At 39.5% G+C, this 12,915-nt stretch overlaps 1 protein-coding gene across 2 annotated transcripts in view; it reads left to right on the top strand.

The window, feature by feature from the left end:
- Nucleotides 1-647: 647 nt before the first annotated feature.
- Nucleotides 648-12,915, top strand: part of chn1 (chimerin 1) — a 38,900-nt gene continuing 26,632 nt past the window's right edge. Inside the window, exons 1-3 of one of the 2 annotated variants that reach the window (XM_076263800.1) lie at nucleotides 648-1,112; nucleotides 9,443-9,481; nucleotides 9,574-9,629. In XM_076263800.1, the coding sequence (XP_076119915.1) occupies nucleotides 1,094-1,112; nucleotides 9,443-9,481; nucleotides 9,574-9,629 (114 nt within the window). In that variant the 5' untranslated portion in view covers nucleotides 648-1,093. Of the gene's footprint in view, nucleotides 1,113-8,114; nucleotides 8,203-9,442; nucleotides 9,482-9,573; nucleotides 9,630-12,915 lie in introns of those variants that run through there. The other variant, XM_076263799.1, reaches the window with a different exon arrangement.

The following is a 12,915-nucleotide window of genomic DNA, read 5'->3' as shown; positions in this document are numbered from 1 at the left end:
TTTTGTTTATGTACTTTCTGTATAATCAAGTTCAAAAGCTGTTTGAGTGTGTGCATGTGCCTGACCCCATGCAATGGCTATTCTAATCACTGGTAAGCACCACAAGTGGAAAAAAAACATTCTGAATTCTTTATTCTGATGTGCGTACTCTTGGGTAAATCTGTTATACTGAACAATATGTTTCAAGGTGAGCGTTCCTGCTGGATGGCTATTTGTGAGTAATAACAAAAAGGACTGCCATGGAGGAGGCTATTGTTAAAGTTTCCTGCGCGCCTGCTGTAACTGGGGGAGTTTTTACCTTGGATGACTGCCTGACAGGGTGTGTAAACAAGAGAAAGTAAGGATATTGTGGCAATTAAACCTTGGTTGAACTTCAGACAATAAATTATTTAAAATATGCCATTAATTTCAAATAATGTTCATGCCTCCAACTTACCATTTATTTATCAGATATGACAAACTCTTGTCAAACCTTTGCTACACTGCCATCTCCTTAGCCATGATACATCATGTTGTCATCATGTTGTCCAACATGCCTCAGCATCTCACAATGTGGATATTTTGGTATCCATGGTAACTGGCCATTGCAAGCCTGCAATCCTTATGGATAAGTGAGCTTTCAGGTCATGTGGTTTCGCAAGATGGCGACTTTGGTACTGATGGATACATAGTGAGTTGAAGGCTACAGTGTTGCGCCGCTCAAGAATAGATACAGTGATGTTTTCGTGCAGATAGTGTCTGTTTCTATATGGGGATTGTCAGTTTGATGCTTAACCAAGGTAGATTGGCGAGGTTACAGTCTGGATTCGTGTTAGAATGTGGCTGGTATAGCGTCTGTAGTCATACGAGTCAGAGCTTGATCGATTAGCCTAAACATAAGGTTGTGTAAAGTTGACGTTTTTAGCTCTCTTACGTTCCCGTGCAAATCAAATGATAACATTTCTGCAAGAATTCACGTCAGATTGCTTTATCAGTGCGCGTCGCGTCTACCCAGAGCACGAGTCGTCTTCTCCATGGCATCATCGTACTGAACTGAGAGGAAGTTCATGTTCTTGCAGTCAGAGGCTTTGTCCATCGGAATTACTCTAATATCATGGCTCTCAATGTTTTTGGTAAGTTTGAACATTTGTATATGTCTATATAATAATCCAGTAGAAGATGGTCAAGCAGATGTAAAAGGAGAACATATTAGTTCATTTGAAGCGCAAATGGTGGTGTGAAGCGCTGTACTAGTAGCCTATGTAGTATGTATTTGGGTTGACCGTATGTAGCCCCTGGGCGTGTTGCCTTTGGCAAAAATGCCCAACATCACGTCTAATTTTAAGGGTTATGTTGTGGTGCCACATTTGCATTTTCGAAACGTTTAAATAAACGTCAGCTGACATGCGACTGATAATACCTAGACCATTACTGCATTAGGAACTTCCTTTGCCTTTCTACTTGTTGGCGAATCAAGCTGTTAAAATGTCCAAAGTCAGTGATCTCTGATCTCTCTCAGTAGATCTCATTCAGAAATATAGCATATAATGTCACTTTTTGTTTGCATGACCCAAGACCGCTATGGCTATTAGTTAATAGCCTATATTGTCGCTAAGTTTTGTGTAGTCAGACAACATTGTGAAGAATCGACTGCATGGGCTATAATAGTGTGGGGCTTATACGCAAGCCCCACAACAAAAGACCATGAGGTGAAGTGGGGGATGAAGAGATAGAAATCTGGTTTCGCGGACGATGCTTGCACATAATTTGTTAACCTTATATGCAAACGTTACGCATCCCATCCCTCTCGCTCTAGAGGTTTATCCTTATTGGAGAGCAGCCATTTTATGACAACATTTGATGCTGAATCATAGGAAGAGCCCACCACAATTGAAAGAGGGGGAGCTACTGTAACGGGAAAGAAAGTACCGAGGTGAAGTTAGTTTGATATTTGATATTCGGATATTCGACAGATATTCAAAAAAAAAAAATGATGCTGCCGGTTTCACCCCGTGTTTGCAGACAATGTACAAACAGATGACCTGTCTACTTGCTCCCAGCCGACCATAGGGACCGTCTAAAAAGTAACTTCTGAATTACCTTCATAGTCTTTTTTGTCAATAGCTTTGACATCATGTGACCTAGTGACTCCAAACCAATTCAAAATAGTTATCCTATATGGGACTCATCAGACACACTTCTTTTTATAGTCACTGTATGCACACTGTATTTTATATGAATATTTTAAAGATAATACATTATTTACCATAAGAAACGGTCTCCTTTTTTTCAATACCTCCCAAGCCATGCGACCTAGTGAATCCAAACCAATGCAGAATAGTTATCCTATATGGGACTCATCAGGCACACCTCTTTTTATGGTCACTGTATGCACACTGTATTTTATATGAATATTTTGTAAAAAAAATACATTATTTCCTATATGAATGGTCCTCTTTTTTCAATACCTCCCAATTCATGTGACCTAGTGACTCCAAACCAATGCAGAATAGTTATCCTATATGGGACTCATCAGACACACTTCTTTTTATAGTCACTGTATGCACACTGTATTTTATATGAATATTTTAAAGATAATACATTATTTACCATAAGAAACGGTCTCCTTTTTTTCAATACCTCCCAAGCCATGCGACCTAGTGAATCCAAACCAATGCAGAATAGTTATCCTATATGGGACTCATCAGGCACACCTCTTTTTATGGTCACTGTATGCACACTGTATTTTATATGAATATTTTGTAAAAAAAATACATTATTTCCTATATGAATGGTCCTCTTTTTTCAATACCTCCCAAGTCATGTGACCTAGTGACTCCAAACCAATGCAGAATAGTTATCCTATATGGGACTCATCGGGCACACCTCTTTTTATGGTCACTGTATGCTATATGAATATTTTGTGAAAAAAATACATTATTTCCTATATGAATGGTCCTCTTTTTTCAATACCTCCCAATTCATGTGACCTAGTGACTCCAAACCAATGCAGAATAGTTATCCTATATGGGACTCATCGGGCACACCTCTTTTTATAGTCACTGTATGCACACTGTATTTTATATGAATATTTTAAAGAAAATACATTATTTATAATAAGAAATGGCCTCCCTTTTTTCAATACCTCCCAAGCCATGCGACCTAGTGACTCCAAACCAATGCAGAATAGTTATCCTATATGGGACTCATCGGGCACACCTCTTTTTATGGTCACTGTATGCTATATGAATATTTTGTGAAAAAAATACATTATTTCCTATATGAATGGTCCTCTTTTTTCAATACCTCCCAGGTCATGTGACCTAGTGACTCCAAACCAATGCAGAATAATTATCCTATATAGGACTCATCGGGCACACCTCTTTTTATAGTCACTGTATGCACACTGTATTTTATATGAATATTTTAAAGAAAATACATTATTTCATATAAGAAACAGTCTCCTTTTTTTCAATACCTCCCAAGTCATGTGACCTAGTGACTCCAAACCAATGCAGAATTGTTATCCTATATGGGACTCATCGGGCACACCTCTTTTTATGATCACTGTATGCACACTGTATTTTATATGAATATTTTAAAGATAATACATTATTTCATATAAGAAACAGTCTCCTTTTTTTCAATACCTCCCAGGTCATGTGACCTAGTGACTCCAAACCAATGCAGAATAGTTATCCTATATGGGACTCATCAGGCACACCTCTTCTTATAGTCTCTGTATGCACACTGTATTTTATATGAATTCTTTAAATAAAATACATTATTTCATATAAGAAACAGACTCCTTTTTTTCAATACCTCCCAAGCCATGTGACCTAGGGACTCCAAACCAATGCAGAATAGTTATCCTATGTGGGACTAATAAGACACACCTCTTCTTATAGTCTCTGTATGCACACTGTATTTTATATTAATATTTTTAAGAAAATACATTATTTGCCATCATGAATGGTCTCCTTTTTTCAATACCTCGCAAGCTTTTTTCTCGCTAGACATCACAGATCAACATAGAACTGTTCTGCTATGTGATAATAATCAGACACATGTCAATGTTTTTGCATGAACTATTATATATATATATTTTTTAAAGAATCATTTATTTCCTATGGAAAACAGCTTTTTGCTCAATAGCTGCCATATAAGGGGTCCTAGACAACACAGATCAATACAGAACTGTTCTGCTATGGGGTACTTATCAGACACACCTCAATATGAAAAATGATTTGGCATCTACTATTATATGGAAGGTATTGAGAAAACACAGTTTCCATAGGAAACAAATGGGTACTATAAAAAAATAGTACGTGCAAAAATTATATTAATTTGAGGTGTGTCTGATTAGTCCCATAAAGGATATTCTGCATTGGTTTGGTGTCCCTACGTCACTTCCCTTGGGGGGGGGGGGGGGGGGGGTATTGAAAAAGGAGACCATTCCTTATAGGAAACGATGTATTTTCTTTAAAATATTAATATAAAATAGTGTGCTTTCAATGGTTATAGGAAGAGGTGTGTCTGATGAGTCCCATATAGGGTAACTATTCTGCATTGGTTTGGAGTCACTAGGTCACATGGCTTGGGAGGTATTGAAAAAAAGGAGACCATTCCTCATGGGAAATAATGTATTTTCTTTAAAATATTCATATAAAATACAGTGTGCATACAGTGACCATAAAAAGAGGTGTGCCCGATGGGTCCCATATAGGATAACTATTCTGCATTGGTTTGGAGTCACTAGGTCACATGACTTGGGAGGTATTGAAAAAAGAGGACCATTCATATAGGAAATAATGTATTTTTTTACCAAATATTCATATAAAATACAGTGTGCATACAGTGACCATAAAAAGAGGTGTGCCCGATGAGTCCCATATAGGATAACTATTCTGCATTGGTTTGGAGTCACTAGGTCACATGACTTGGGAGGTATTGAAAAAAGAGGACCATTCATATAGGAAATAACGTATTTCTTTACAAAATATTCATATAAAATACAGTGTGCATACAGTGACCATAAAAAGAGGTGTGCCCGATGAGTCCCATATAGGATAACTATTCTGCATTGGTTTGGAGTCACTAGGTCACATGACTTGGGAGGTATTGAAAAAAGAGGACCATTCATATAGGAAATAACGTATTTTTTTACAAAATATTCATATAAAATACAGTGTGCATACAGTGACCATAAAAAGAGGTGTGTCTGATGAGTCCCATATAGGATAACTATTCTGCATTGGTTTGGAGACACTAGGTCACATGGCTTAGGAGGTATTGAAAAAAAGGAGACCATTCCTTATGGGAAATAATGTATTTTCTTTAAAATATTCATATAAAATACAGTGTGCATACAGTGACCATAAAAAGAGGTGTGCCCGATGAGTCCCATATAGGATAACTATTCTGCATTGGTTTGGAGTCACTAGGTCACATGACCTGGGAGGTATTGAAAAAAAGGAGACTGTTTCTTATATGAAATAATGTATTTTCTTTAAAATATTAATATAAAATACAGTGTGCATACAGTGACTATAAAAAGAGGTGTGTCTGATGAGTCCCATATAGGATAACAATTCTGCATTGGTTTGGAGTCACTAGGTCACATGACCTGGGAGGTATTGAAAAAAAGAAGACTGTTTCTTATATGAAATAATGTATTTTCTTTAAAATATTCATAAAAAATACAGTGTACATACAGTGACCATAAAAAGAGGTGTGCCCGATGAGTCCCATATAGGATAACTATTCTGCATTGGTTTGGAGTCCCTAGGTCACATGGCTTGGGAGGTATTGAAAAAAAGGAGTCTGTTTCTTATATGAAATAATGTATTTTATTTAAAGAATTCATATAAAATACAGTGTGCATACAGTTGCTATAAAAAGAGGTGTGTCTGATGAGTCCCATATAGGATAACTATTCTGCATTGGTTTGGAGTCACTAGGTCACATGGCTTGGGAGGTATTGAAAAAAAGGAGACTGTTTCTTATATGAAATAATGTATTTTCTTTAAAATATTAATGTAAAATACAGTGTGCATACAGTGACCATAAAAAGAGGTGTGCCTGATGAGTCCCATATAGGATAACTATTCTGCATTGGTTTGGAGTCACTAGGTCACATGACCTGGGAGGTATTGAAAAAAAGGAGACTGTTTCTTATATGAAATAATGTATTTTCTTTAAAATATTAATATAAAATACAGTGTGCATACAGTGACTATAAAAAGAGGTGTGTCTGATGAGTCCCATATAGGATAACAATTCTGCATTGGTTTGGAGTCACTAGGTCACATGACCTGGGAGGTATTGAAAAAAAGAAGACTGTTTCTTATATGAAATAATGTATTTTCTTTAAAATATTCATAAAAAATACAGTGTACATACAGTGACCATAAAAAGAGGTGTGCCCGATGAGTCCCATATAGGATAACTATTCTGCATTGGTTTGGAGTCACTAGGTCGCATGGCTTGGGAGGTATTGAAAAAAAGGAGACCGTTTCTTATGGTAAATAATGTATTTTTTTTACAAAATATTCATATAAAATACAGTGTGCATACAGTGATCATAAAAAGAGGTGTGCCCGATGAGTCCCATATAGGATAACAATTCTGCATTGGTTTGGAGTCACTAGGTCACATGACCTGGGAGGTATTGAAAAAAAGGAGACTGTTTCTTATATGAAATAAAGTATTTCCTTTAAAATATTAATGTAAAATACAGTGTGCATACAGTGACCATAAAAAGAGGTGTGCCCGATGAGTCCCATATAGGATAACTATTCTGCATTGGTTTGGAGTCACTAGTTCACATGACTTGGGAGGTATTGAAAAAAGAGGACCATTCATATAGGATATAATGTATTTTTTTACTAAATATTCATATAAAATACAGTGTGCATACAGACTATCAAAAAAGGGGTGTGTCTGATGAGTCCCATATAGGATAAATATTCTGCATTGGTTTGGAGTCACTAGGTCACATGATGTCAAAGCTATTGACAAAAAAGACTATGAAGGTAATTCAGAAGGTACTTTTTAGACTGTCCCTAAGGTCGGCTGGGAGCAAGTAGACAGGTCATCTGTTTGTACATTGTCTGCAAACACGGGGTGAAACTGGCCGCATACATTTTTTTTTGAAAATCTGTCGAATATCCGAATATCAAATATCAAACTAACTTCACCTCGGTAAAGTTTAATTCAGACTAATAGAGTGCAACCACAAAGAAAACCCCTGCTAAACATAGATATAGCTCGGGCTGTTATCTGGGGTGTTTAATCCCCCTAGTTTGCACGGGAAGGCACAGGGAATGTTGGCCTTATTGATAACAGAAGGAACATGTGCAAAGATGCATTTTATCCAGTCACGGGGGTGGTGTGCTTAGGTCTGTCTGTCTTTCCAAATCCGTTTGGTATGAATTTCACGTAAAGTAACATTTATTGTTTCATTCTTGTAGCCAGTTATTGGCTGTTTATTCGTATACATCCCCACTAAAACCAAGAGACCACGAATAACAGCAGTAGAAGTGAAAATAAATGAGAAGGCACTCCATAACTCCTGCTTACATAAAAGAAAACACTCTCTGTCACCAGTTGAATTGGGCTCTGTTCTCCCTTGGTAATTTAACTGAAAAGAATGGGCAGAGGACCCTTGAAAGAGGGCTGGGGCCATGCTCTGGGTGGCCAGCTGTGGAAGTGTTCTGGAGTGCCTCCCTCCTGGGGCTCATTGTTCCTAGAATGCTTACAGTGGAACTTTTTCAACAGACCTTTCCTGCTAGGGTGCTTTAGGAGGAACTCAACAATTTATTTTATCCTCTCCAATTATCAGATATGCCTGCATGCTCACTAGCGTGTCTTTGTGAAGGATGTGTCAGTTAGAAACTGTGAACATTAGGCTACATTAATGTGTTTGCAATTTAGAAATTGGATTTGAAAGAGTGCCGTTATATTGCATGACACTGCACCAGCAGTAGGTGTGGGTGCTGGCCAGAGTTGCATCATTTATTGCTCTATTATGCAGTACAAAGTCCACAGCCAGAGATTAATCTGCCTACTGCAGGATAGACTAGAGTCTGGCCACACCAGTCCACTCCTTAGCCAGACACATTCCTCCTAGTATGTGAGTGACATAGTGACTCAACTGAAACAATAGGATGCAGTGTTGTGTGCGTACGGTAGCCTTATCTGTAAAAGAATGCTGGCAGACAGGTTGTTCCTTTTCTTTTGAAAGTATAATTTTAAACGTTTGCATTGTTGTATTTACTTTGTCTGTTTGTATGTTACTTTGTCAACATCTTCATAGTCATTTTTGGTATTTTTGGGTGGTGTTTTGTAGTCCTCACAAGAATAATAATGAGCTAGTCCTCACAAGAATAATAATGAGCTAGTTTGGTTTTATAAGAACCTGTTTTGAACTGGAGTAGAAATTGAGAGATTTGGTTTAGCATTTTGAACATTCCTGCAAGTCTCAAATATCTTAAAGTGATATGATAGTTCTGTGTCTAGTTTCAGGAGTCTCTATCGTCATAGCCTATGAGATAAAAAAGTGCTCAGATATTCTGACCGGATCAAAATGGTTGGACATGAGCTAGTATAGTGGTTAACTAGGATAGGAGTTAGTCTAGTGAATATTATTTTTTAAAATGAGATATTTTTCCTTTAAACGGGCCTACAGCTTTTTGTTTCTTCCAAACGGGAGTGTGTTATATAATGTGTAATCAGTCTCTGGTGTGTGTGTGTGTGTGTGTGTGTGTGTGTGTGTGTGTGTGTGTATGTAGGAATGGTATGGGTCGTGTCCCCCCCAAGCTGAACTGAATGTTTGGGTCTGCCACATCACTCAGCTAAAAGTTAGGTTTAGGCTAAATGTATAGTCAGCATTTGATCAAATTGGTTCATTTGCACAAACAGATGGCACTTTTATTTTATTATGAATTGATTTACCTTCATTTAATCAAAAGAACAGCAGTTTGGTGATATTACTTGGCCTATGCAACAACAATAATAATAATAGAAACATGTTATTTTTGCTTGTATTAAATGTATGTTTTTGTCCTGCTCCTCTTGTTAAAGGGGAAAGCGTGGCTAGTGTGTTCTGTGATGTCCACTAGAGGGCACTTGCATGTAAAAAATGGAACATTCCCAGTATAGTATACAGGAGAAATAGTCCCGCTGTTTTCATCCATTTCTCTGCTGAGGCTGCCGTGGTCTGTGAATAAAAAACATTGTAGGTGCATATGTGGTTACATATGAGATAAAAGTGATGAAAGGTCACTGGGACAGAAAATATACATTTCTTACACAACTATGTTATAAGGGTTGATTGCATTTTACTGTGGAACAGATAGACCTAAACCCATTGTTTTGATTTTCAATACACCTGTGTCTCTTACAGCAATCAGACAATGACAATGGGAATTGTTAATGCCTAAATTCTCCCTTTCTCCTTCAGATAATGATGAATACAGACCACCAGTATGGAAATCCTATTGTAAGTAGACTTGTTATCATATTGTCTGCTTCTATGGTCAATGCGAAGCTTGATCAAATGACTAATGTGTGTGGTGCTCTGTGCTGTCTTAGTGTACCAGCTCCAGCAGGAGGCTCCGCACCCCCGCCGCGTCACCTGCACCTGTGAGGTGAGCACTTCAACAACGACAACAACTAAACAAAGCATGCAGTCATGATAGACTTGATGATAAACTTACTGCTGTTTTGTCTTATTATTCTCACTCTATGCATCTGTTTGATGCATTGATTTTAGTTTCCAGAGGAGTGCACTGAGCTCTTTTGGCTAAGCAACTAGTCAATAAATGTGCTGCCCAGAATCCATATTGTTCCCCAGCTAAGCGCAGCACTTTGCAGATGAAGAGGAGTGGGTTAGTGGAGGGGGTTCCTGTAACTGGGTCACACATTAGGATCGAATTGCAGTGGATTACTGCCTTTGTCTCAATTAGTGCATAGTCCTGATTGCAGTTGTGTTGCTATGTTCCAGCCTGAGCTTTAGCTTGACTGTAAACATATCAGGAAAAAAACAATACAAGATTAACCATTTTTCAATCTAAAGTGACCATCCCCCCCTCTCCCCAGTCCCCATCATGAATTAGTCAGGCTTACGCTTTGGTTAATTAAAAGACGTGCAGTAATGGTTTTTCCATTATTCATTTGTGTTAATATTGTGAATTTTAATAGGCTGGACGTCTGAGTGATGAATACCCACAGCGTCCCAGTCAGACAGTCTCTATGGGACCGGCAGACAAATAGCAGTATCCCTTCTCTTTTAGCTTTGCTGTGGGCAAAACATATTAGTGTTGTTTAGCTGTGTCCAATCTCCTGAACAATCAGTAAAAACAATGAATGGAAACAATGAATTTAGCAAAAGACTGCAGATTTTTTTTTCTATCCACCGTGACCAAGTTTTGTGAATTTATATGTGTGCGACAGACTGTAAACACCTCCAGGATTGTCACAAATAAGCAATAATATGCATGTACCTACACATAGTGCGCACACTAGAGAGAGAGAGGGAGAGAGAGACTCTTGTCTCTGGCAGGCTCCAAAACAAATGGGTGGAATTTTAATGATGGACTGAATTGCTGATGGGGCAAGTGCTGCTGCTGTGCGCTGGTAATTCGACAGGTATTATGCGAGGGCCCTTCAGCGCTCTGTCTCAGCAGATTGGGCGCTCACTTAATTAGGCCGGGATTAAGAGCCAAACGGCAGCGTTTACGTGAATTGTATCATGAAGTACGTATCGCCCACCTCCTCCCTTTCTTTAAGTTGAAGCATTAAGAATTCACTTGGATTGGTTCTTCTCCAAAGAGGGTTTCTTTATTTCCTTGTATCTGCAGGGTGTGCATGCCCCCCTAAAAATCCCAATTCCCTTGAGCAGGGGTGCTGTTTTTGTGCAGTGCCAGCTTTAACCCTGCATTATCTGTGCAAAGCCGGGTTCAAAGGGTTTGATTTACATGTGATTCAAAATATATGCAAATATGCCAACAGTGTCCCCTAAGCCGGCTCTCGACACAGGCTCACAATATGCTCCTCTTTGTGTTGCCCCTGGCCAGAACCCTCCCATGTGATTAGAAGTGTTTGGATTGGGGTGTCAGTCACCTGGTGCACCAATTAGAAGGTGATCTACGAGATCTATCTAGGACAAGTGGTAAAATGCCCCGTGATTGCAGATGCATTTTGCTGAGTGTACACCGGCATCTGCCTGTGGGATGATCCAGGATCTGTGTGAGAGTGCATCTCTGTGTGCAGACGAGAGTGGCTGGCTGGGCCTGGTATGCGGCACTCTGACCCGAGGTCTGCATCTGTTTAATGGTATTAGCCAGGGCACTACACTGCCACTCAGCCTGCCACAGCCGCGCTCTCCCCCCCCCCCCGGCAGACACAAGCTCTACTGGGCATGTGCAGTGGCTCTGCCTACTCCAATATGGCTGCTTGGTGAGTCTGTGGTCAGAAACTTGACCGGTGGTTGGTTTGTTGTGTGCATCTGTTCCTGTATTGGCCTTCCGTCCACTTTGAAGAGGCGAGGTAGAGGAAGGCTCCCCACTCATCCTCACTGTTTGTCTCAGGACTGATGGCTCAGTTGGATCCATGATTACTCCTAATTAGGCCAGATGTCCACCATCCGTGGACCCTCCGATCTTAATTAAGTAGAGTGGGCCACTCCAGGCTGTGCGCAGTCTTTGTTTGCTTGCTTGGGCTTCTGTAAATGAGATGATTACTGCCTAAATATAGGCCAGCAGGTTGTTTATTTCCAGAGGCTGAGCTATTTTTGTATTTCAAATGTAATATTGGGGGGAATGTTTGGAGGCTCACATTACAGTTGTTTGCACAACACAGGGGAAGCCAGCTTTTCCGAGGTTATTGTGGTAATCTTCTTGTATTTCCAAATGCTACTGAGTCAGTAGGTCACTGTAGTTAAAGGAATTTTTTTTCACATAGATCTCTGTTTCTCGAGGTCACCGAGTATTGTTGGTACCAAAAAAAAAAAAAAAACGGTGTGGAAAACGGTGCTGTCTAGCTCGATCAGCTAGAGCAGCCAGGCAGCTACAGTGCTACACTGTGGGGGCATGATTTTGAAGATGAGAATTTCATGTTAATATGTGTTCCCCTTGGTATTGAAGTGGAGCACTGTTAGAACGTTTCATCCCCATGTCTGAGGTGCCACAGATAGGGTAGGTGCGCTGAACTCCTGTCCTTTGTACCATGTCCTTTGTACCAAGCTACTTGAGTGCTCTGTTCTAAAAGGGTCCTCCGCTATGAACTCCTCTTCAATGTTGAGTATCCATGAGTGTCAGAAAAGGTAGCCTAGACCATGAGTGAGCTGAGAAGAGCATGGAGGAGCCATTTGACTGGTGCTTTTAGCGCAGGGGAGATGAGCTGGCTAGGAAGAGAACACTGCCAGCATTTATAAATGAATTATACCTGTGTGTTGATGCACTCCTAAATAGCATCTCCATCTCACAGAGTGCATGTTTTGTAAAGGGCACATAGTCCCAGTAATGCAGAGTGGGTTTGTGTGTATTATTAATCACCAGCCCCAGTGGCTTCACCCAGCTGACTCATCACATGGTTCAATAACCATTCAGAGTCAGATCAATGATGCTCCATTCCAGGGTTTATTTTAAACCAGTGAGGGCTCTCCAGGTTTCATTTTTTTTTTTTGTACTTGTCTCATTTTTTTTGTAGTTTCTGTGTCCCGCGGATTGTGAGTGAGTTGAGTGTGGAGGATGTTTGCATGACTCGGTCAGAGCTCTGCATGGAGTGAAGTGTAACTGGAGCTACCTAGCGGACCAGATTCCATGAGGATCCTTTGTTTCACTATATACAACTCAAGAGGCAGGGGTCTGGTAGTGCCATTACAACCCCATTTATTCACAAGACCTGTAACGTTAAGCCAGGTGGATGTGGTGT

This window comes from Alosa pseudoharengus, unplaced genomic scaffold (assembly GCF_046254945.1).
Source record: "Alosa pseudoharengus isolate Yale_2024_CS ecotype anadromous, Long Island Sound unplaced genomic scaffold, YU_APseudo_1.1 YU_APseudo_1.1_scf_3, whole genome shotgun sequence".
NCBI classification, from domain to species: domain Eukaryota; kingdom Metazoa; phylum Chordata; class Actinopteri; order Clupeiformes; family Clupeidae; genus Alosa; species Alosa pseudoharengus.
This window is presented reverse-complemented; position numbering and strand designations above follow the sequence as displayed.